The 23,956-nt window shown below is 61.6% G+C and overlaps 1 protein-coding gene across 1 annotated transcript; it reads left to right on the forward strand.

Annotated features, from left to right (window-relative positions):
• On the forward strand, positions 1 to 23,682 carry GLIS2 (GLIS family zinc finger 2). Its single transcript, XM_054455763.2, has 7 exons — positions 1 to 456; positions 16,335 to 16,572; positions 17,395 to 17,567; positions 18,858 to 19,034; positions 19,117 to 19,250; positions 19,332 to 19,450; positions 20,782 to 23,682. Exons 2-7 carry the CDS (start codon positions 16,401 to 16,403, stop codon positions 21,579 to 21,581), a joined length of 1,575 nt encoding a protein of 524 aa, XP_054311738.1. The 5' UTR covers positions 1 to 456; positions 16,335 to 16,400; the 3' UTR covers positions 21,582 to 23,682.
• The last annotated feature ends 274 nt before the right edge of the window (positions 23,683 to 23,956 follow it).

The raw sequence follows: 23,956 nt of genomic DNA on the forward strand, positions 1-23,956 counted from the left end.
CGCCGGCTCCCACCGCCCCCTCCCCTGACGCGCACGCCCCGCCTGGCAGCTGGCGCCCCGGGCCTGGGGCCGCAGCGGTGAGAGGGGTTTTGCTGGGAGGGCGGGAGCGAGCGAGCGAGGGGAGGGGTGGAGGCCGCCCCCCGCGCCCCTCCTCCTCGCCCTCCTCCGCGGCAGCCGGGCCCTCCTCCCGCCGCCTCCCTCCTCCCTCCTCCCGCCCGCCCGCCCTCCCTCCCTCTAAGACATCCCCGCACGGCCCGGCCGCCGCGGCCACCTTCCCTGCCCGAGCTGCAGATGTGGCGGAGCGGCCGGGCGCCGGGCGGCCGTGCCAGGGGAGCCCGCGCCCCGTGAGCCTCGCGCCCCGGCCCCCGCCCGCCCCGGCCCCTCCCCCGCTCGGCTCCCAGCGCCCCCCGACCGCCGGAGCCCGCAGCCCGGATCCCGACCTCCCCCGCCGCTGAGGTAGGAAGCCCCCCGGGCGTCGCGCCGTGGGGACCGGGCCGGGGCGGGGGTGGGGGCGCGCCTGTCGCGCCGGGGCTGCGGGACCCGAGGGTCGCCTCCCCCGCTCGCGTCCGCGCCCCGGGCCATTGTGAGCCCTCGCCGAGGCCCCCGCGTTCGCTCGCTAGCTGGCTCGCGCGCTCCCTCCCTCGCCGGCTCCCCGGCCGGGTCCCTCGAGCTCTCGGTCTTTCTTCTCCCTCCTTCCCTCCCTCCGTCTGGAGGCCGGGCCGAGCAGCGCCCGGGCCCGGGGCCGGCGCAAACTTCAGCTGGGAAGTTGGGCGGCCGCGGTGGGGGGCGTGCGGCGAGGTGAGAGGGGGACACCCGGAGCCTGGGCATGAAGTTGTCCGGGGCAGCCGCCCCTCCTCTGGGCCGCGCCGGGGCTGCTTCTAGGAAGGGCTTTGGAAGGTGTCTCCTCCCTTGGCCGGGAAAGGCTCCCTCCTGCTGCCCCTCGCAAGCCTGGGTCCTTCTTTGGACCTCGGGAAGGCGCGTCCCTGGGGGGTCAGGACTGGGAGTTTGGGACAAGTCCGGCACTTGTTACTCCCCTGCGGTCCGGGTGGACGCAGGCGAGGGGCCTGGCAGGGAGGAGATGGCAGGGGGGTTTATACTTGCCGGAGGGCGGGTCTGGAGCGGGTGGAGGAGGGGGCGAGGCAGGTGCATCCCGAGGGAGGAGAAGCACGCACAGCTTCCCCGCTGGCCCCCTGGGATGGGGCTGGAATCCAGGCTGGCACCTGGAGGCCTTGGCATGCTGCCCTGCCCAGCAGGGTACTCGGGCCACAGCAGGGCAGCGTGCAGCCTGTCTGCCTGTCCAGGAGGGCCCGCCCAGCCTGGCCAGAGGGTGGCCGGGAAGCAATGGTTTCAAGGAGTTGCCCAGCCCTGCCCTGGGGCCTGGGAAGCTGGAAGGGATGCTGGGAGGGGCCCTGGGCCCCCAGCCATCACAGCCCAGGATCTTGGCTCTGGAGGGAACTCTTGACACTGAGGGGGCAGCCAGGCCGGCTGGGGACCTGGCCAAGGCCTGGGCTTGGTCTGGGCCGTGGAAAGGGCCTGGGCCATGGTTCTCGGAGGCTGGCACCCTGGATAGTAGGCCGCCATCCTGCGTGTCCTGGCACCCTGAAGGGAAGGTGGGGCCAGCCTGCGGCTGGGGAGGAAGCCTAGAGACACTGTGCTTCGGAGGGCCTTCCAGCCCCCAGGCTCAGGGGAGGGGAAACTGGCCCCTTGGGTCACCCCTCCCCAAGCCCCATTCTGGTGCCACAGTGCCACAGCTGTCCAGGCCCAGCCCACACACCCCTCCCGGGTGACCTCGGACCTCCCCCTCTGCTTCTCCTTCTCCCCAGAGCCCAGGCTGGGCCTCCTAGCTGGCCTGGCCTGCACAGGGGGAGGGGCTGCACCTGGGAGGCCCCTCCCGAGACACCCTTTGCCAAGCTCCAGCCTGGCCCATTTTACCGCCCACCTCCAGCTCAACTTGGCCCTGTCTGCAGCCAGCCAAGCAGGAGACAGTGCCAGGGACTTGGGATGGTGTTTTGGGGGGTGTGCGGACCCCTTGGAAGCAACCCTGTTTTGCTTAGCCTTTTCTCCTCCCCCTCCTTTCCGGAGCTGCCATTAGCGCTGACCCCCCTGACCCCCTGTGCCTGCCCGCCCTTCGCTGTCTGTGACCTTTGACCTTTGGTGTTAAATCCCTCCAGCTGGGGCTCTTTGGCCCCTGAGTGACCCTGGCCCAGGCCCCCTGGGGAGTTCTCTCCTTGCTCCTGGCTCTCTACACAGGGACACCTGCCAGTCCCTCCCTCACCAATGGGGAGGGGGTGCCCTGGGAAGCCAGACAGTGAGTCACCCCACTTCCAGGCACCGCTGCTTTTGGGGTCAGTGGCTTCTGGGGATTGGCTGGAGCCCAATCACAGCCTGGAGGGTGACCGGGGAAAGCCCCTGGCCTGGGAGTCTCCTGCCCTGAGTTCAAGTCTTGGTTCTACCACCAACTTCCAGTGGTCCTTGGGTCAGGCTCCTCCCCTCTCCCGGCCTTGTCTATGAAACCAAGGGGTCAGACCAGGTGAGCTTCCAGAGTCCATGAGAAGCCTGGATGGAGCGGGGTCAGGGGGAGGAGAGAGGGTGTAAATCCAACAAAAGCCAACTCTCAATTATCCGAGGGTGGAGCCGGGATGAATAACTGGATGCCATAGACATCCCAAAACCTCATTGCAAACAATCGTGTGAACCGCGTCCCCCCAAAGCTTTTGTTTCTGAGAAACCCAGCTGCGACTGGGTAGCCACAGCGATTTCTTCCCCCGCCTGAACTCCCCTTGCAGGGAGGACAAGTAGAGGGCTGAGAGTGAACAGGCCAGAGGGAAGACAAAGGTCTCCCAGGGCCCCTTCTCGGGGCCTGGAGGGAGGCCTGGACCCCATTTCCAAGGCCCCCACTCTCCCCTCCACCCTCCTTCCCGGCCTGGCCTTGGCCCCGGGCGGTGGGAGTGTCTTCTCACCACCTAATCCTCTCAGGGTCTGGGCAGCCGTATAGGAGGAAGAATGTGTTTTCCCGGCAACAATTTCCCATGTGTATTTCTAGCCACCCGCTCCACTCGCCTGGAATCTGAATTCCCCACTTGGACCAGGGGGTGAGGGCCAGTGCCGGCCAGGGTTTGGGGCAATCTCTGGATGAGGGAGGGTGGCGACAGCTGTGACTGGGGGACCAGATGTGGAGCTCTTGTGGGGCATGGGGGGGGGCTCCTGGGGAGGCAGTTTTGGGGGTCGCCTGGCCTGCCCCCCAGCCCCAGAGGCTGCCTCCGAATGTTCCTGCCTCTAAGGGGAGGCCCAGGAGGCTCTGGCACCTAAGGAGGAAATTGATTCCATGGGAGAGGCCCTGTGCTGGGTGGAATTGGGGCGGGGGTGGCTGCAGAGAAAAGTGTCCCTTGAATCCCTTCCTCTCTTCAGGGCTATAATTGTTACTTTATTTCACAGCAGGTGACTGAGGCCACAGGGGAACCCCGGAAGGTCCTGGGTGGTCTTCCCCTCACCCAGATAAATGCCCTTCTCAGGGGTAGGGGGCATCCCCGGCTTGGCGGGGCTGTGTATTGAGCAGTAAGAGACCCTCTCCCTGCTGGCTAGGGGATCTCTGGGACCAGCCGAAAGATGCTCTCCACCCTCTGCCTAAGTTGCCTCCCTTCCCAGGGGCTGTGAAAGGGTCCACAGAGATGGGTTGAGGCCCCGATGTGTATCTGCGGGTTCACATCTCTGGGAACGCGCACCCTGCCCCAGTCTGCTGCCAGCCCTGGGTGTGGGGACCACAGCCTAGTGAGTCTCCTGGGACACATCTGCCTCTCAGTGGTTTCTGAGGTGGCCGCCTCCGCCCCACCCGGTGAATTCTAAGTCAGGCGTGGCTGGGGGCGGGGACTCTGCGCTTCCAAGAAGCACCTCTAGTACTCTGCTGGGGGGCCAGGGTGGGGGGCACTGCTTTGATCCCAAGGACTGAAGAGGGATCACGGTGGTGATGCTGGCGGGGTCTGCAGGGCACAGCCTGGAGGAGACCCAGGTTTCTCTCCTGGCTCCGGCTTAGCCCCTGGGTGAGGCTAGGCAGGCACAGAGGCCGGGTACTCGCCTTCCACTCCCCCGCTCCCCCAGATGGGCTGGAGTATTCTAGTTAGCTGGTGGCCAGGCTAAGTGGGCCTGGGGGGCATGGAGATGGGAAGTGATTCCAGCTGAGGGGTGGGGGCTTCCCATCTGCTCCAGCGGCCCCTGCTGGGGGGTGGGTGGGGGCTGAGACTCTTCCAGTTCGATGGCTGGGGGATGGGTGACTTGGGCTCCTCGTGCCCTTTGTCTTCGGTGCTTGAGAGGCCAGGTAGTGCCCACCGCAGGGAGGGGCTGGCCTGTGAGCGTCACATGTGCGTGCACACGGACTCCAGCCTTGGCAGATGGCTGCTGGGGAAGGGACGGAGACCCAGCCCTGGCCCCTTCCTCCAGTCATGGCCAAGGGCGGGTGGGAAGCCAGCAGAGGCCCCAGGAGACCGCTGAGCGGACTGAGTCAGCCCCCGGCCGGGAGCCTCCGGAAAATAGTCCTGCCCGTCACATGGAGGGTCCCCACCGCTGGCGCAGCACGCTCCCAGGGCAGCCTCGCTGGGACCCTGGGAGTCAAGAGGTCGTCGGAGGCTGGTGGGGGGAAACTGAGGCTCTGAGACATTTGAGGGTTTGGCCCGAGGTCACTCCCAATCAGAGAAGAACAGAAGGGAACTGGAGTCTGGGGCTGTCTGGCCCTGACCCCTGAAATGTTGGTTCAGCCTGGGAATCCCCCCATCTCCACTCCTGCCCCCATGTCCACTGCAAGGGCATGACGGGGGCCGATGTGTCTGGAAGAAGCCTCTCCCCTTCCTGCGTCGTCTGCCTGGGGCTGTCTAGCAAGTCCCGGCCTGCCTGGACCAGTTCTCCCCTGGGCCACTCCCGCCTTCATCCAGAGCCCCCATTCCCCACCCCAACTTCCAGGCAGACTGACTCTGAGCTGGGATGTCCCCTTCCTGCAAGGCTGTAGGGGCCTCCATTGTCCTCCCTATTCTGAAGTCCCCCCAACCCTGTGCTGGTGCTCGTCTCCCTGCCAGCCCCGGCCTCCCCCAGCACCCCCAGGAACACCTAGTGGTCACCCTGCTTGGTTCTAGGGACGCTGGGCCCCGAGGGCCTGGAGCCACCAGGCCTGGCAGATCCTGTCATTGGGTGTTCCCCTTTGGAAGGAAAAGGACCTCGATGGCTTTGGAGGCTGTCCCCGGCTTCTGGACTTGCTTTCTTCCAGAGTAGGCAAGCAGAGAGGGGCGGGTGGCTGAGGAGGAGGGCATGGGCTGGAGTCCCGTGTGTGCGGTGCCCTGCTGGGCCTGCTCTTGCCCAGCTGTCTGGGGCTGGGGGCCAGGGCTGGGTGGGCGTGGCAGGAGATGGAGCTGGGGGGGAACTGGGCCCTTCCTGCCATCCCAGCTGGCCAGGGCGGTTCCTAGGGGCCACCCCACCCTTGTCCAGCTCTGTTCCTGGGTCCCTTGCCTGGAACAGGGACAAAGAGGCATCTATGTCAGGAGACCAGCCCCTGCTTCTAGCCTTGACCTTGGGCAAGTCACATTCGCCTTTGGGCATGAACCCCCCCATACCTACCCCTCCGCTCCTCACCTGGGGGTAAGGGCGAGAATGTCTGTCGAGTGAATGAATACATGAATGAGATGGTCTCATTCGCGGAGTGCCAGGTGTTGGGATATGTGAAGGGCAGGTGCCACCGTGCCACGTAAGGTGAGTGGCTGGGGTTGTTGGAGCTTCGGTTGTCCTCTCAGCAGGCCCCTTCCTATGGATGGGGAAACCCAGGCCTAGTTTTCTCATTCTGGGTTCCCTGCCCCACTGCCCAGTTCACTCTGGTGGAAGGGGTGGGCTCCGTGCCAGGGGCTGTGGGAACTGGGGCAGGGGTCTGCTGGTGAGGCCTTCTCTTCAGTAGCCACAGCGGGTTTGGAGCTGCCCGGTGTCCCAGACGTATCCCGGCCCACTCCCAGGCTCTCTTCTTGGAAGGAGGCTCTGGATGCCAGGGCCAGGGGGAGGCCTGGGGCTGAAGGTCGGGGCTGTGTACACCATACTGTGCACAGGTGACATTGTGGCTTCAGTGATGCATTGGCAAGGACTTGGACCCGGGACAGCCTGCCTCCAGCGGGGGTGGACAGAGGCAAGTCTTTGCCCAGCAGGCCCTCGGGTACCTGGACCCACAGCCCGTGTGCAGCTCCAGAGACCGAGGTTGGGGAGGGTGAACCTGGGAGCACTTGGTGGAGGAGGGGACAGAAGGAGATGGTGGCTGGAGGAGAACAGGGGGGCTTGGATGGTGGTGAGGGAGGAGCTGGCACCTGGGAGCATCAGGTTCCCAGGGGGCAGGGGATCCTGAGGAAGGGGGTGCCAAAGGAGAGAGCCTGGGGCAGGAGGCTCTGGGCTGAGAAAGCAGGTGGCACTCTTCTGTGTAGAGCCCTCTGTGGCTCCCCAGTGCCCTCTAGGTTCTGTCCCAGCCTCTCTGAGGGGCCACTTTCTCTCCTGCCTCCTCCTCTACTGCATGACTGGCAGGGTCACTGCAGATCGGCCGGGCCATGCCTCTGGTCCTCTGCGGCATTGGGCTTTGGGGCCTGCAGGCGAACCCAGCTGTGCCCCTTGCTGGCTCTGTGACAGTGGCAGGTTTCCCCACGTGGAAAATGGGGAAAATGGCATCCGTTCGCAGGGTCATCAGGGTGATGGACCGTGTGCAGCAGGCACGCTGACCGGGTGCCGGCCCGCAGGGCTCCCAGCACCCCAAGGCTCTTCACTCCATGTCCATGAGGCTGACTCGGATCTGTGCCCGACTCCCTGCAGGAGCAGCCGCCCCGACACTGTTTCTCCCACCCCACCTTGGTCGGGGCACCCTCAAGGTCCGGTTCGATCTAGCAGGGCCTGGCGTTGGAATGCATGAATGCATGGTTGGAGAACCGAGGCAGGAGGGCAGGCCAAGGTCCACCGCCCGCCTTACCCACTCCTGCTCTCAGAGTTGGCGGGTGCCGTTCCCAGTGGACCTGGTACCTGGACCTGGGCAGGGGAGGCGTGGGCCACGGGCATGCCCCCGACCCCCCAGGACTTAGGAGCTCCTTGTGGGATCTGCCTGCAGCCAGGCGTGGCTTGGGAGGCGCGGTGTTTCCTTTCCTCTGGGGACCGGGCCTCATCCCTGCTCTCCCCAAGAAGCCAAGGCTCCTGAGTCCTGGCCCCGACACTGGGGCAAGGGGTTACTGTCATGTCCTGTGTGTGCCACATTTGTGCACAGGTGTCTGTACATCCGGGGGTGCTGTGGGTGCCTGCTCACGTCCTGTGCTACATGGCCCTTCCCTTTGCTGGCCTCAGATAGCTCTGGCTGGGTCTGCCGAGAATGGCAGTGCTGCCTGGCAGGGCCTGGGCTGTCTGTGCCCCAGCCTTGCTGGGCATGCATCCCTGTCTCGCTCCCTGGTGCCAGCCCCTCCCAGGGATTTGGGTGGCAGGGCCCAGTGCTCTGGTCCCCTCCCCTCCCAACCCGGGTGGGTGGGCAGGTGTGGGGGCTGCGGGGCGGGCTTTCCTCTGGCTGGGGCCCAGGTGCAGGCGGTGCTCATAGCTCCAAGCACCCCTCCAAAGCTGGGCAGACAGGAAAATACCAGACATAGTTGTGCAAAGGTGCAGCAGCGGGCAGGCAGCGGGGGGTGGAGGCTGCTGCAGCAGGGGCCCGGAGCCGCCAGGATGGGGAGGCCTCTGTGCCAGGCCGGCCCTGCAGCTGGACTGCCATGGCCATCTGTGTGAGTGTGCGTGTGTGTGCCGGGGCTCCCGGAGCCCGGTGTCACCCTCCCTGCTGGCGTTGGAGAAGGAATTGCATCTGGTGGGGCATCTACTAGGAAGCCTGGGCTGGTGCGGGGCAGGGAAGCCCTCCGGCCCGTCTTCCAGCTTCAGCTCTGCCTGAATTATCTGGGTGACCTTGGCAGGCCCAGCTTGCTGTGCAGGGCACCTCCAGCCTGGGGCCAGAAACAAGAATCCTCTGGGTTACCAGTAGCTGGCACCTTCTTTATGGCAGGCATGGGGACAAGGCCCTCCCTTGCAGGATGCCCTGAGTCCCAGGGACCATTGCCGTGGTGTCTGTTACCTCCAAGGAAACCAAGGCTTAGAGACAGCAGGGCCCTTCTGAGTTCCCACAGCCAGGGGTGGCACAGGGGGCTGTAACCAGGCAGCCTGGCCCTGGGGCACACTCTGTGAACACACAGAAAAAAGATCCCTGGCACGTCCCATCTTCAGGTGCTTTCCGGAGGACCCCATGGCAGAGAGCAGAGGTCAGCCCTGGCTGGGTCACCTGGGGCCCCTTGTGTTCCCACCCAGGGGGGTCTGCCCTCCCAAAAGGTCTGGGGGTGCTGGCTGAGTGCCCCGTCTTGGGAGGGGGAGGGGCTGCCTACTGAGCCAAAGGTTCCCAGGGACGGTGAACCCCCCACTCTTCCAGGAAGTACCGCCTGCCCTGGCCCCTCTCCTGGGATCTGCTGGGCCAGGCCTCAGGATAAGCTCCTCCCTCCCCAGTCCTGGGAGGAGGCCTCTCTGCGGCCAGCTCCTTCCAGGGTTGATCAGGCCTCTCCGGGGCCTTCTAGTGCTCTTTCTTTGATGCAGTTGGGCTCTGGAAGGTGGTTAGGGCCAGCTGTGGTCACTCCCCAGGATCGAAGAGGCCTGAGGTTCTTTGAGGGGCATAGGCTTGTTTAGGGTGCACGCTGGCTGGCAGGCGGCAGAGCCCAGGTTCTCTTGGTTCAGGGTGAGACTGCAGTGGCATAGAGGGGATGGCCAGTCCCCACTCAGCTGCCCTCACAGCGGTAGACGGGCCAAAGGCTGTGGACTCATGCACACTGGCGATGATTCATTCAGCACGTTTTATTAAGCACCTACTATGTGCCAGGCGCTGTTCTCCGTGCTGAACGTTACGGACAAATGAGAAGCACTCAATAGTGATTGGATGTGCAGCACTGCATTGGTTTCTCCCTGAAACCCAACATGGGGGTCCTGTATAATCCCATTTGGGATGAGGGGGATGTGGCTCAGACTGAAGAGACACGCAGAGGGAGCAGCAGAGCCAGGTGGGTCCCCAGGTTTTGAGCCCGGTTCTGCTGTCTGGTCAGGAAGGGGGGCCCTGAGAGGACGAGGCCTCCTGCCTGGGGCCCCCAGCAGGCCCTGCCCCTGCCCTCCAGCCCCTGCTGCTGGGCGGCCAAGGAGGGTGGAGCTCTTGGCCAGAGCAGCGAGCCGCAGCTGGTTCCCAGGAATTCGGGGCTGTGGGGCCGTTTGCTTTGGCAGCAGATCTGCCCTCGGCTCTCCAAGCCTCCTGGTGGGCCCCCCACCCCAGCCAGCCCCTCCAGCGCCCACCCACTGCCTGCTCTGCTGTCCCTCCTAGCCCCACAAGTCCCTGGGCGTGGAGGGGGTACCAAGCCTGAGGCCCTGACATAGGAAGGGCCAATAGTGAACATGGCTTCTGGACTTACCTGGGGTTGAAACCCAGCTCTGCCACGGACAAGCTATGTGACCTTGGATGGGTCACTTCACTCCCCTGAGCCTCAGTTTTTGCATCCGTAAAATGGGGATGAAACAGCACCTGCCTTCACAGGAGAGGCATGCCTGTCCGCACCTGGCTGTGGGTACTGTCCTCATGCTGCTTGCCCGTGGCTTCCGGTTGTGGGTTTGCCACCTACTTGTGCAGCCTGGGCTGGATGCCTCCCCCTTCAGCCCTCAGTTTCCCCATCTGTAAGACCAGAGTGCTGAAGTGATGGTTCCAGTAATAGACTCAGGGACACCCACAGACCAGGGCTTCGCTGACTGGTTCAGGAGTGACCAGGGACTCACTTCCTCTTTTTGTTAAATTAGAAGACCATGGGCTGGGCATGGTGGCTCCTGCCGGTAATCCTAGCACTTTGGGAGGCAGAGACAGGAGGATGGCTTGAGTCCAGGAGTTCGAGACCAGCCTGGATGACACAGTGAGACCCCCATCTCTGCAAAATAAAAAATTTAAAAATTAGCTGGGTGTGGTGGTGGTGCACCTGTGGTCCTAGCCACTCTACAGGCTGAGGCAGGAGGATCTCTTGAGCCTAGGCTGCAGTTAGCTATGATCACGCCACTGCACTCCAGCCTGGGAGACAAAGCAAGACTCTGTCTCTTTAAAAAAAAAAAAAAAAAAAAAAGGCCAGACTTGGGGGCTCACGCCTGTAATCCCAGCACTTTGGGAGGCCCAGGTGGGCGGATCACGAGGTCAGGAGATCGAGACCATCCTGGCTAACACGGTGAAACCCTGTCTCTACTGAAAAAATACAAAAAAAAAAAATTAGCCTGGCGTGGTGGCGGGTACCTGTAGTCCCAGCTACTCGGGAGGCTGAGGCAGGAGAATGCCGTGAACCTGGAGGTGGAGCTTGCAGTGACCTGAGATGGCGCCACTGCACTCCAGCCTGGGTGACAGAGTGAGACTCCATCCCCAAAAAAAAAACAAAGATGACCACATAGACTTCTGAGAGATGCATCTTGAGGCCTTGTCCCCAAGTCCTCAGCTAAATGGCCACTGCTGACCGAAAGCGCACTCGCAGGACACTCCAAGGCAAGGGGTGTTCCTCACATTGCCCCTGACAACACTGCCACGCTGGTCACTCACTTGACCCCATGCTGCTGGAAGCGGTGCAGGGATGCAGCCCTATCTTACAGAGGACCCGCTTCCTTCTGCAGAGACCAAGTGGTTCTCAGGGTAGGTGCACACAGCCCCCCAGTGCACCCTGCACCTCCACAGGCTCAGGGCCCGCCAGCCACCCTCCCCCAAGCAGGAAAGGAGGAGCTTTTTTTGTTGTTTTTTGAGACAGGCTGGAGTGCAGTGGTGTGATCTCGGCTTACTGCAGCCTCAAACTCCCCAGGCTCAGGCGATCCTCCCACCTCAGCCTCCCGAGTAGCTGGGACCACAGGTCCCACCCCACTGGAGTGCAGTGGTGCAATCTCAGCTCACTGCAACTTCCGTCTCCCTGGTTCAAGCGATTCTCCTGCCTCAGCCTCCCAGGTAGCTGGAATTACAGACACCTGCCACCACGCCGGGCTAATTTTTGTATTTTTTGTAGAGACAGGGTTTTGCCGTGTTGGCCAGGCTGGTCTGGAACTCCTGACCTCAGGTGATCCGCCCCCGGCCTCCCAAAGTGCTGGGATTACAGGCATGAGCCACCGCGCCTGGCCACCGGCTGATTTTTGTATTTCAAATGGGATTTTTCCACGTTGCCCAGGCTTGTGTAGAACTCCTGCACTCAAGGGATTCTCCTGCCTCGGCCTCCCAATGTGCTGGGTTTACAGGCGTCAGCCACCGTGCCTGGCCTAGAAGGAGCTTTATTCAGAGCAGGACTCCAGCCAGCTCCCTATTAGCCTAGTGATCTCAAGCCTCAGTTTCCCCATCTGTGAGACCGGGAAAATGACAGCAGCTACTGCCAGGCAGGGTTGTAGAGGGCTCAGTGAATCCATGGACAGATGGGCCTGACACGTGGTCAGTACCTAACCGTCCTTTACTCCCTCTGGTGTATGACCCACCCCAGGCCAAGGGTCCCTGGAAAAGACTGTCTTTTCCGGGCCTTAGTTTCCCTGAGTGTGCTGGGTCGCCCCCTGCCTTCCGGTAGGGAGGGTGGGGACAGTGGCCGGCCCCGCCTGCCGGGGCGGGATCCTTGGCTACCTGGCCTGGCCGGGGACTGCGGGCGGGGGGGCCGGGTGGCTCAGTCAGCGCTGCAGCTGGGGGCCGTCTGCTCGGGCTGCGGGCGGGCACACAATAGCAGCCATTGTCTCGACCGGGGTGGCGGGGGGCCCGCCCAGCCCACTCTCCGGGTGACCCCCACCCCCCGCCCTTGGAGGGGGTGGGAAGGGCCGGGCGCGGTCCCCCGAAGCCCCCGCCGCCCCGGTGGTCCCCGCGGCCGCCCCCGCGCGCTTCCTCCCTCGCCGCAGCCGCTTCCTCCCGCTCACCCCGCTCTAATTAGTTCCTTTTGCAGCTGGAGGAGCCGCGCAGCGGCCGGTTCCGCGACCACGGCGGCGGCCCCCACCCCCCACCGACACCCCCAGCCCTCGCCTTGCGTGTGGGGACGCTGCCCTGGGCGCATCCCGGGCTGGGTGCTCGAGAGACGGGGCCCTGGGCTCTGTGCACCCTCCACGCCTCGCCTTCCCACCAGGGGGGAAACTGAGGCACGGAAGGCTCTACCATGAGGCGCAGAGGGGCGTGGGGCCGGCGGGCCTTGCGCTGCGCCTGGAGAGCATCCACGGGGTGCCCCCACCTGACCGAGAGCCGGCTCCTGCCCTCGGGACCCCGCAGTAATTAGCACCCGGCCCTCCGGCTGAGCTTGTCCAGAGCCAGGCTGTCGGCCTCACGCTGGGGAGAGCCACGGCCACCCGCTCATGGGCACTCACTCAGGGTTCCCAGGTTGCAGGCCCGCTGCTCCCCGCTCTGGGCCTCCGAGGCTTTCAGGAGAGCAGGAACCTGGCTCTCGCCTGCCCCCTTCACCCAGCCGGGAACAAAGCACAGAGCAGAGCCCAGAACTGGCTGCTGCCGGTCGGGGCGGGGGTGGAAGGGGAGGCTTTAAGGCTGGCCAAGGTCAGAACTGAAGCAGGGTCACTGACCGTCTCCCCTCTGGGGTGGGGCCTCCATAGGAGGAAAAACTCTGGGTGGGGAGGGTCTGGAACGGGGGTGCTGGGAGGTGTAGGGCTGGGGGCAGCTCCTTCCTTTCCCGGGGGCAGGGATGCAGGCCCTGTGCCGGGCTCTGGCCTGCATTGGAATGAACCCCTGCCTCCCTGGCAGGACCCAGTGGCAGGAAGTGTGTGGGGGTGCCCCTGGGGACTGGGCCTGCTGATGAAGGGGGGTCATTGGAGTCCTCCCTCTGGCTTTGGGCCATGTGGCTGGCCCCACCTGGGGAGACGGGCTCCTCCTGGGGAAGTGTCCCCTGCAGGCCCTAAGAACAAGGTGACTCAGGGCCCCTGGCTCCCCCGAGTCCCCATCTGTACTGGGAAGGCAGTGGGGCAGGTGCCAAAGGATGTTGCTTGGGCAGCGCTGCCAGTGAGTGTCCCCGTCAGCTGGAATTCCCAGTTCCCAAACCATCCTGCCCTTGTGGTCCCCTTCTCCGGAAGGGTGAGGGTGGGGGTGAGGACAGAGGCTGTGGGGAGGCCTGTGGCCCCAGGCCAGCCAAGGGACCAGGCCACCAGCCCTTCCTGGCTCCTGAATTCTTCATCAGCATAAATATTTACTTCCTTCCTCCCCGTCCAGGCTCCCAGCACAGAGGAGCTTCGGGGAGGCTGGACTGCGCCTGTGTCTAAAAATAAACAGGTAGCAGGACATTAGACACACAGATAGACAGATGGAACTGGCAGGGGTTCAGGCAGAGGGCAACTCCCTGTCCAGCCAGAGAAACGGTGGAGGGGACCCTGGTCCATCCATCACTGTCACCCACCCCCCTGCTAGCGGGGGTGTGGTCCCTACCCCACCGCATCTCTGGGAGCCCCTGGCCCATGCATGGCCTGGGAGGTAAATTCAAACAATCTGACAGCCCCAACAGGGGCGAGTCGCAGACCTAGGTCCCACGGCCTAGCGCAGCTGCCCTGGCTCTGATGCTGCAGCCTTGGGAGAGGTGGGCAGCCTCCCTGTGCTGAGACCCCCGTGTTAGCCATGTTGGGGTGGGGTCTTGGGATGTGTCCCTAGAAGCAGAGGATCTCCAGTGAAGGGGGGACCGTTTTATGCCCTACTTGCTTGGAGAGTCAGGGCAGAAGGGGAGCACGTGGGAGCTGCCTTCCTGTCCTGCCCTGTGGACAGCATCTGGGCAGCTCTCCCCACTCACAGGCCATGCTAGCCCCCAGGGAAACACATGGGGGCATATCCAAAGTATTTCACCATGTAGTAGTTATGTCCACCATGGCCGCCCTTTGGTATTGAGTAAAGACCCCAATACCGCGAAAGACGGGATTTCACAGTGTGATTGTGCGGCAGTTAGATTTTCAAGTTGTAATAATCCCAATGAACAAACACAAGGAAATGTCGTGTTTAACCGCGTAGGAAAAGATTGCTGCTCTGAATGTGAAGTTTGGGTTTAGAATGAAGTGTTGACCCTGTTCTTGGGTCGGTGGATACTGTTAGATCATTTGCATGTGAGGAAAATTACACCAGGTGGGGCGAGGTGGCTCACACCTGTAATCCCAGCACTTCGGGAGGCCAAGGCGGGCAGATCACCTGAGGTCAGGAGTTTGAGACCAGCCTGGCCAACATGGTGAAACCCTGTCGCTACTAAAAATAGAAAAATTAGCTGGGTGTGATGGTGTATGCCTGTAATCCCAGCTACTTGGGAGGCTGAGGCAGGAGAATCGCTTGAACTCGGGAGGCAGAGGTTGAAGTGAGCCCAGATCGCGCCACTGCACTCCAGCCTGGGTGACTGAGAGACTCCATTTCCAAAAAGAAAACGAAAATTAAACCAGTGAGAAATTCTAAGAAAAATGATGAAAATTACAGCATGGGAAGTTATACTAAAAGAATATCATCTCCAGTAAAAAATAATTTCTACATATTTATATGTTAACCCCCAGATAGAGCTGGTCAACACCACCAGCCCTGTTCCAGCTGGCCGGGCCAGGCCACAATCCCCAGCTGCCCCCTGGTGGCGGCCCAGCGCCCTGGGGCTCCCTGGCTTGCGATGCCTCTCCTCTAGGCCTCTGCAGGGAGGGAGGTGGGGCCCCTGGCTGTGCCCACTTCCTCCGTTTGCCTGGTGCGAGTTCCTTGGAGGTGAGCGTGGTGGCCTGCTGGCCATTTCAGAGGATGCTCCTTGCCCCCGGCCTGGTTCTAGATCTTTGGGGTCAAACAGGGCGGGAGTCCGGAGCATGGCTCCTGCTCTGTCAGAAATGGCTGTTAGGACTCGGCTAGCCAGTTCCTGGGAGATCTGGCTTCAGGCCTTGAATCTTGTTGGGAACAGGCCCCCCAAAATCTGGCTGTAAACTAGCCCCAAAACTGGCCATAAATAAAATCTCTGCAGCACTGTGACATGTTCATGATAGCCATGACGCCCTCGCTGGAAGGTTGTGGGTTTACTGGAATGACGGCAAGGAACACCTGGCCCACCCAGGGCGGAAAAACTGCTTAAAAGTGTTTGTTTTGTTTGTTTGCTTTTTGAGACGGAGTTTTGCTCAGTCGCCCAGCCTGGAGTGCAGTGGTGCCATCTCGGCTCACTGCAAGCTCTGCCTCCCGGGTTCACGCCATTCTTCTGCCTCAGCCTCCTAAGTAGCTGGGACTACAGGCGCCCGCCACCACACCTGGCTAATTTTTTTTGTTATTTAGTAGAGATGGGGTTTCACCGTGTTAGCCAGGATGGTCTCTATCTCCTGACCTCGTGATCTCCCCACCTCGGCCTCCCAAAGTGCTGGGATTACAGGCGTGAGCTACTATGCCCAGCCAAAGGCGTTCTTAAACCACAAACAATAGCATAAGCGATCTGTGCCTTAAGGACACACTCCTGCTGCAGATAACTAGCCAGACCCATCCCTTTATTTCCCATAAGGAATACTTTCAGTTAGTCTATAATCTGTAGAAACTATGCTTATCACTGGCTTGCTGTCAATAAATACGTGGGTAAATCTCTGTTAGAGGCCCTCAGCTCTGAAGGCTGTGAGACCCCTGATTTCCCACCCCACACCGCTATATGTCTTTAATTCCTCTAGCACCGCTGGATTAGTCTCCCGACCGAGCTGGTCTTGGCAAATCTGATAGTTCTTCCACTTCTGAGCTCTGTGATGTGAGGTGATGCCTCTAAAAGACTCAGTTTCACCAAGTGTGGTGGCTCAGGCATGTAATCCCAGAGTTTTGGGAGGCCAAGGCAGGAGGATCGCTTGAGGCCAGGAGTTCAAGATCAGTTTGGGCAACATGGAGAGACCCCATCTCTACAAAAAAAAATTTTTTTTTTTTAATTAGCCAGGAGTGGTGCCTGCCTGTAGTCCCAGCTAGCAGGGAGGCTGAGGTGGGAGGATCGCTTGAGCCTAGGAGGTCGAGGCTGCAGTGAGCTATGATTGTGCCACCTGCACTCCAGCCTGAGTGACAGAGCAAGACCCTGTCAGCAAATAAATAAAATTCAGTTTCATGGCAAAATGGAGAACATGAGCTTTGTCTTCCCCAAGAGACTCATGGGAAGTAGATGCAGAATCTCTGAGGAGGCTGTTGGCTCTCCCCCCATGATAGCTGCCGGCCAGGTCGCTCGGAGGGTCTCCCCACCCAGGAGACAACCTCACACTGCCCCCTGCTCCTGCTCCTGTTAGGCTGTCATGAGTACAGCCCGAGGAGAAGCCTGGGGTCTCAGTGCCACAGCACAGCTCCTGTCCTTCCCCAGATTCCTGCGTGAAGACCAGCTGGGAGCCCACTGCCTGCTGCCACCTCCAACTCCAGCCCCCTCACCATGCACTCCCTGGACGAGCCGCTCGACCTGAAGCTGAGTATCACCAAGCTCCGGGCGGCAAGAGAGAAGCGGGAGAGGACGCTGGGTGTGGTCCGGCCCCGTGCTCTGCACAGGGAGCTGGGCCTGGTGGATGACAGCCCCACACCTGGCTCTCCAGGCTCCCCGCCCTCAGGTACTGGCCCTGGGCAGGGCAGGGGGACTCAGCCCTGATCCTGTCATGGTGACAGGGAGAATGGCCAAGTGTGTCCACCAGCATGTAGCTACAGCCCCTCTCGGCTTCCGGTTCACGGGAAGCCCACACGCTTGTCCTTCCATCCGCCCAGCAGTGTGTGTCTGGAGGGAGGTGGGAGCTGCAATGCCCAGCTCACGTGGCTGGCACACGATGCAAACTGAGGCCTCTGGGCAGATCTGGAACAGAGCTGGTCAGGCAACCAGACATTCAGAAGGAGTGGCAGCAGTCCCAGGACCTGCACCCTGGGCTGTGGGGTGGTGCCGCTGGCCAACCCGGGCAGTAGAGGCTGGGTCTGAGCCCAGGAGGTGCCTCTCAGGGATTCCCGGTGCTTGGGCCCAGAGTGGTGTGCCCCACTTCTGCCCTGCCTCCCAGAGCAGAGCCACTTTACAGAAGGGAGCACTGAGGCAGGAAGGGGCCTGGGAAAAGCTGGAAAGGTTCCTACCTGCCCATCTGACAGGGACTTGAACCCTGGGTTCAAGTCCTGTTCTGTTATTAACCCTGCGTGTCAGACAGACCATTCCCGTCTGCAAAGTGGGCACTTCCCCCTCCTGGCTCACGGGGGCCAAGCTCTGGCGGCTGGTAAAGCTCAGAGGTGTGGGTAGTGTCACACACCTGTCAGCTCCACAGGCTGCTCCTCAGATTCGTGTGGTCTGGGGGCATGGCTAGTGTCTGCTCCCAAGGTCATAGTGGGGGTTCGGAGGCAGGACCTGGCCCACCGGGACTCTGCGCTCCAGCACACCCTGAACTGTGCCTCTCCCTTAGGCTTCCTGCTGAACTCCAAGTTCCCTGAGAAGGTGGAGGGACGCTTTTCAGCAGCCCCTCTTGTGGATCTCAGCTTGTCACCACCATCTGGGCTGGATTCCCCCAATGGCAGCAGCTCGCTGTCCCCCGAGCGCCAGGGCAACGGGGACCTGCCTCCAGTGCCCAGTGCCTCGGTAAGGAGGGGTGAGAGTTCCGGAGAGAGGGGTGGACTGGTTTCCTGGGGTTGCCATGATAAAGTACCCCAACACTGAGTGGTTTAAAACAACAGACGTGTTACCCCTCATAATTCTGGAGGCTGGAGTCTACCTGGAAGGTTCCAGGGGAGAACCTTCCCTGCCTCTCTCCTGCCTTCTGGCGGCTTCTGGCAATGCCTGGCACTCGGGCCTGGTAGCTGCTTCACTCCAGGCTCTGCCCTGTCTTCACACGGTCTTTGTCCCTCTGTGTCCGAATCTCTCTCTGGTTTCTCTTATAAAGACACCAGTCATGGCCGGGCACGGTGGCTCACACCTGTAACCCCAGCACTTTAGGAGGCCAAAGTGGGAAGATCGCTTGAGCCCAGGAGTTCAAAACTAGCCTGGGCAACATAGCAAGAGCCCATCTCTATTTATTTATTTATTTTTTTTTTTGAGACAGAGTCTTGCTCCATTGCCCAGGCTGGAGTGCAGTGGCCCGGATCTCAGCTCACTGCAACCTCCGCCTCCCGGGTTCAAGTGATTCTCCTGCTTCAGCCTCCCAAGCTGGGACTACAGGTACACATCACCACACCTGGCTAATTTTGTATTTTCAGTAGAGACGGGGTTTCACCATGTTGGTCAGGCTGGTCTTGAACTCCTGACCTCAAGTGATCCGCCCATCTTGGCCTCCCAAAGTGCTGGGATTACAGGTGTGAGCCACTGTGCCCGGCCTTTTTTTTTTTTTAAACAAGGTCTAGCTCTGTCATCCAGGCCGCAGTGCAGTGGCATGATCTCGGCTCACTGCAACCTCTGCCTCCCAGGTTGAAGCAATTCTCCTGCCTCAGCCTCCCAAATAGCTGAGATTACGGGCATGTGCCATCACGCCTGGCTAATTTTTGTATTTTTAGAGAGATGGGGTTTCACCATATTGGCCAGGCTGATCTTGAACTCCTGACCTCAAGTGATCTGCCCACCTCAGCCTCCCAAAGTGCTGGGATTACAGGCGTGAGCCACTGCACCTGGCTATGTATTTTTTTAATTAAGAAAATAAAAATTAAAAAAAGACACCAGTCACTGGATGTCGGGCCCACCCTAATCTAGTGTAACCTCATGTTAACTTGATCACATCTGCAAAGACCCTAGTTCCGAATAAGGCCGCATGCACAGGTACAGGCTGGGGAGAAGAGGACCTGAATGTCTCTGTTTGGGGACACCATTCAGTCCACTACAGATGGGATGGGGGGGCTCTGGGCCAGCAGGACCTTGACTAGCCCTCCCCTCGCACCCCAGGACTTCCAGCCACTGCGCTATTTGGATGGTGTCCCCAGCTCCTTCCAGTTCTTCCTGCCCCTCGGCTCCGGGGGGACCCTGCACCTGCCTGCCTCCTCCTTCCTTACGCCTCCCAAGGACAAGTGCCTCTCGCCAGACCTGCCCCTGTCCAAGCAGCTGGTGTGTCGCTGGGCCAAGGTGAGTGGGGGCCAGGAAAAGTAGCGTGAAGTCTGGGGCAGGTCACCCCGCATGGGCTCAGAACACTTCCCATCCTCCGCAGTGTAACCAGCTCTTTGAGCTTCTGCAAGACCTGGTGGACCATGTCAACGACTACCATGTCAAGCCCGAGAAGGACGCGGGGTACTGCTGCCACTGGGAGGGCTGCGCCCGCCATGGCCGAGGTTTCAACGCCAGGTGAGGCGGGGGAGAGAGGGGTAGAGGGAGGACTGGGGTCTCCAGTGAGCTGAGCCATGCCCCCTGCCCTCCCTGGAGCAGGTACAAGATGCTCATCCACATCCGCACACACACCAACGAGAAGCCGCACCGCTGTCCGACCTGCAGCAAGAGCTTCTCCCGCCTGGAGAACCTGAAGATCCACAACCGGTCGCACACAGGTAAGAGGCCGGGGCCGGGCAGCTTGGCCCATGAAGGGGGAGCTCAGCTGAGACCGGCTGGGCAGATCCCCAGGGGGAGGGGACTGTAAGTAAATCCCAGGCCTCAGAGATAAGGGTTGATCTCATCGCCCAGGGGTCCCTTTTCCAATGCAGTTCGCTGGGGGAAGCATCCCCTGAGGGTCAGACCCCCACCCAGAACCTGCTCTTGGAGCACCAATGCCATTTCCTGGGTCCCATGGGTATCATCTGACTAATGCCACCTCTGTGATCACAGAGGCCAGGTCAGCTTCACTCCTCGCTACAGCCCAGGCCCATAGGAGGACAGCTCTGGCTGTCGGAGCCACAGACATAATTTTACATTTCCTAATCGCTGCATAAAAATCAGCAAAAAGAAATGGGTGAAATTAATTGTAATATGGTTCGTTGACCCCGGTACATCCAACGTGTTATCAATTCAATATTAAAAACAAATCGGTGAGATATTGAAGTTCTTCATTTCCTGACAAAGCCTCAAGGGGCTGATGTGTATGTTTTTTCCTGGTGTTTATTTCACCCTGGCAGCGCATCTCCAGGTGGAGAGCCATGTATCAGGAGGTCAGTCACTACATGTGGCCCCCTGCTGTGGCCAGGGCAGCAGAAGATGCCTGGTGAACCTTCAGCCATTTGTTGAATGAGGGCAGTGGCGCCCAGGCAACACTCCCTGTGGCCAGGCCCACGCTGGGCGCCTTGTGCCAGGATGTAATCTCCAAGGCCATGGTTTCTTTTTTTTTCTTGAGACAGACTCACTCTGTCACCCAGGCTGGAGTGCAGTGGCATGATCTCGGCTCACTGCAACCTCCGCCTCCCAGGTTCAAGTGATTCTCCTGCCTCAGCCTCCGAGGTAGCTGGGATTACAGGCACCCACCACCACACCCAGCTAGTTTTCTTATTTTTAGTAGAGATGGGGTCTCACCACGTTGGCCCTGCTGGCCTGGAACTCCTGGCCTCAAGTGATCTGCCTGCCTTGGCCTCCCAAAGTGCTGAAATTACAGGCGTGAGCCACCGGGCCCGGCCTCCAAGGCCATGTTCTGCTGCTGAAAGGCACACCCTCTGTAGCAGAGGGTGCAGGGCGAGGCCAGGCAGAGCTGGAGTCAACCAGGCTGGGTTTTCAGCCTCTGTGCCCTGCCTGGGGGCAGATCTCATGCCATGTGCCGCGGATGCCCCCTGCCCCCAGAATTGGGGCGTCTGTGCTCCCAGGGAGTGCTTGGCCTGGGGGAATGTTGAGTGCATGGGGTGAGACCCAGAAAGGGGAGAGACCCCTCACGGCGGCACTGCACTGCACCACCCTGCAGGTGAGAAGCCCTACGTCTGCCCCTACGAGGGCTGCAACAAGCGCTATTCCAACTCCAGTGACCGCTTTAAGCACACGCGCACCCACTACGTGGACAAGCCCTACTACTGCAAGATGCCCGGCTGCCACAAGCGCTACACGGACCCCAGCTCACTGCGCAAGCACATCAAGGCCCACGGCCACTTCGTGTCCCACGAGCAGCAAGAGCTCCTGCAGCTGCGCCCACCCCCTAAGCCGCCACTGCCCGCCCCCGACGGCGGCCCCTATGTCAGTGGGGCCCAGATCATCATCCCCAACCCAGCTGCCCTCTTTGGAGGCCCTGGCCTGCCCGGCCTGCCCCTACCCCTGGCCCCCGGCCCCCTCGACCTCAGTGCCCTGGCCTGTGGCAATGGTGGGGGCAGTGGGGGTGGGGGGGGCATGGGCCCTGGGCTGCCAGGCCCTGTCCTGCCTCTCAATCTGGCCAAGAACCCGCTGCTGCCCTCGCCCTTTGGGGCTGGCGGACTGGGCTTGCCTGTGGTCTCCCTCCTCGCTGGCGCCACTGGTGGCAAGGCCGAGGGGGAGAAGGGGCGTGGGTCGGTGCCCACCAGGGCCCTGGGCATGGAGGGCCGCAAGACGCCCCTTGAAAGGACGGAGAGCAGCTGCTCCCGGCCAAGCCCTGATGGACTCCCCTTGCTGCCAGGCACCGTGCTGGACCTGTCCACGGGCGTCAACTCAGCCGCCAGCAGCCCAGAGGCGTTGGCCCCTGGCTGGGTGGTCATCCCGCCGGGCTCGGTGCTGCTCAAACCGGCTGTGGTGAACTGAGCCCACCCTGCGGACAGCTGTGGTGGCCCCGCTGGCAGCTCCCGGCACTGCCCCCGACGAACGGAAACTCTTCTGTGAAATAGCAATAATGTCCTACTGCCCGGGCAGCCCCAGCCCAGCCCGCCGGGAGCAAGGATGGTGCTAGGTCATTCATGGCTGGCCTCCCAGCCCCCGGGTGGGGACCTGGCCTCCCAGCCCCCGGGTGGGGGGACCTGGCCTGTCACGCAGGGAGAGCTGTGCTCCTGGGTGCTGAAGCCTCGCTCCTGTCTGTCCCCCACCACCTGGCCCTCAGCTTCTGAGAGGCTTTCCCCTGCTCGACCTCCTCCCGTCTCCCTCTCCCACCCTGGCACCTCCCTCACTTGGGGACCACCCAGGGCAAGTCGCCCTCTCCCAGCAGAGGGGGTGGGTGGGTGGCATCTGCCCTCCCTGCTGGCACCAGGCTCCCCCTTCCTGAGAGGAGCCCCCAGGGACCAGAGGCTTGCCCTTCCCTCCTAGGCTCACCCAACCCCTGCCCTGGGGGCTCCTTGGACCCCTTTCCCTCTGACCCTGCCTCCAGAGGGAAAGCAAGACAGATGCAGGCCCCTGCAAAGCCCCAGGTAGAAGCACGCTCCCCCAGGACAAGGCGCCTCCCACTAGTTAGAAGGAGGCCCGCTCCGCAGCCGCCCTCCTCACCCCAGGCCAGGCCCACAGTACCAGACGGGCTAGCTGGCCACTACCCCTGCACCCCGCGGCTCCTCCCTCTACCTTTTGGGGCACCCTGGGAGCGTGGGAAGCAGGTCTGAGGGCCCCTGAGCTGGCAAGGGGAGGTACCAGGCCAGCTGTGGTGCCAGGATACTGAGTGGCCTGGGCCCTGGCTCAGGGAGCATGTGGGGCCAGGCCCAGTGCCCCGTCTTCCTTCTACCCGCACTGGGCCTGGGCCTGGCCTGGGCGGCGCCCCCTGAAGAGGCCTTCGGGTCCTTGGTCCTGTACCAGGAAGGGGAGGCTGGCTGAGGACTGACCGACCACAGGCTGGGACACAGCTCCTGGTCTGGTGGCTCCAAGCGACAGCATGCAGGAGAGGGGCTCCCAGTCATTGCTGTGTTGGGAGCTTTCTGGAGGCTGTGGACTGAAGGCCTTGAGGGAAGCGGTGGCTGGAGGAGGGTGCTGGACCCATGACACATTGCCTTCTCTGGCTTTTCCCTGCTGGGCCGCTTTCTCAGAGGCACTTCCCCACCCCCAACACCCAGTGGGCCCCCCCAGGTTCTGTGCCACTCAGAGGGACCCTGGCAGGGGCCAGAACCACTTAAGGGTGGTGCTGGAGGGCCTTGTGCCCCAGTCCCATCCCAGAACGTCCTGGGGGATGGACGCAGCCATGCGCCCCCCATCTGGGGCCTCTCCCTGCTCCCTCTCCCGCCTGGCAGCTGGGAGTTCTGGCTTCTAGGCCTGCCCTGTCACCAGGCCTCTGAGTGGCCAGGCCCTTCCACCTCCCCATCTGTAGAACGAGGCAGCTGCCCGGACAGCCTTGGGGTCCTTAGTGGCCCTGCAGGTCCTCTGGCAGCTCTGCTGACCCCACCCTCTCCCAGACTGCCCTTCTGTCCCAGAGGGGTCACCCTGACCCGGCCCACCTTGCCACTGGGCTTCGGACTCCAGCCGACGGGGCCCAGCCGCACTGGCTCTGCCCCTCGAAGGGGCTATGAGCAAGGTAGGAAGGAGCTGGTCTCTTTTCTTCGGGCCCCACCCAGGCCCTGAGCACCCCCCACCCCTGTGAGGGCCCCAGGCCTTAAGTCCCTGGTTGGGTCATGGGTTTGCGACTTGAGCAGAGCGGAGGAACAGGGCACTGGAAGGCCGACGAGCTCAGCATGCGACTCGGTGACGGACCAGGCTCGGCAGGGCCGGTGTACTTTTTGTGGTTGTCATTGGTTTGTTGTTGCACATTCCAGGATGTCAGTATTTTAACAGGTTCTAAGTGCCTTTCTATTGTAGCTTATGTTTTTCCTCCTCTTGGCTCCATTGCTGTTAGCATAGAGTTTTTTAAAAAAAGAGATAAGCTAATGACTATAACAATATATTCCTCCATGGGAGAGGAAGTTTATAAAGAAACAATAAAAGTGAGTTGCAAAGATGTCTTGTGTGTCATGGATGTGCCAGGAACCCGGCCCTGACATGAGGCCACCACTGCCCTGAGCCCCTGCAGGCCTGATCCGGGCTTTCTCCCCGACCCTGCAGGTGTCCCTCCCTCTCAATCTGCCGCTTACAGCAGGAACTGGAAGGCTGGGAAGGAGGCAGGTGCTGAGGGCGCACAGGTGACAGGAACTGAGACGGAAGATTCCAGGCGGAGCATCCCAAGGTTCATGTCCTCAGCCCACTACTGCCCGCTGTGGCTTTGGAGAGCGGTG

Source organism: Pongo pygmaeus, chromosome 18 (genome assembly GCF_028885625.2).
Source record: "Pongo pygmaeus isolate AG05252 chromosome 18, NHGRI_mPonPyg2-v2.0_pri, whole genome shotgun sequence".
NCBI classification, from domain to species: domain Eukaryota; kingdom Metazoa; phylum Chordata; class Mammalia; order Primates; family Hominidae; genus Pongo; species Pongo pygmaeus.

Excerpts from the sequence above, each read along its gene's own strand:
- GLIS2 (XM_054455763.2), top strand. The coding sequence starts at position 16,401 with ATGCACTCCCTGGACGAGCCGCTCGACCTGAAGCTGAGTATCACCAAG. Across the intron at positions 16,573-17,394 it reads TCCAGGCTCCCCGCCCTCAG|GCTTCCTGCTGAACTCCAAG; the intron begins GTACTGGCCCTG and ends CCTCTCCCTTAG. Across the intron at positions 19,451-20,781 it reads CCACAACCGGTCGCACACAG|GTGAGAAGCCCTACGTCTGC; the intron begins GTAAGAGGCCGG and ends ACCACCCTGCAG.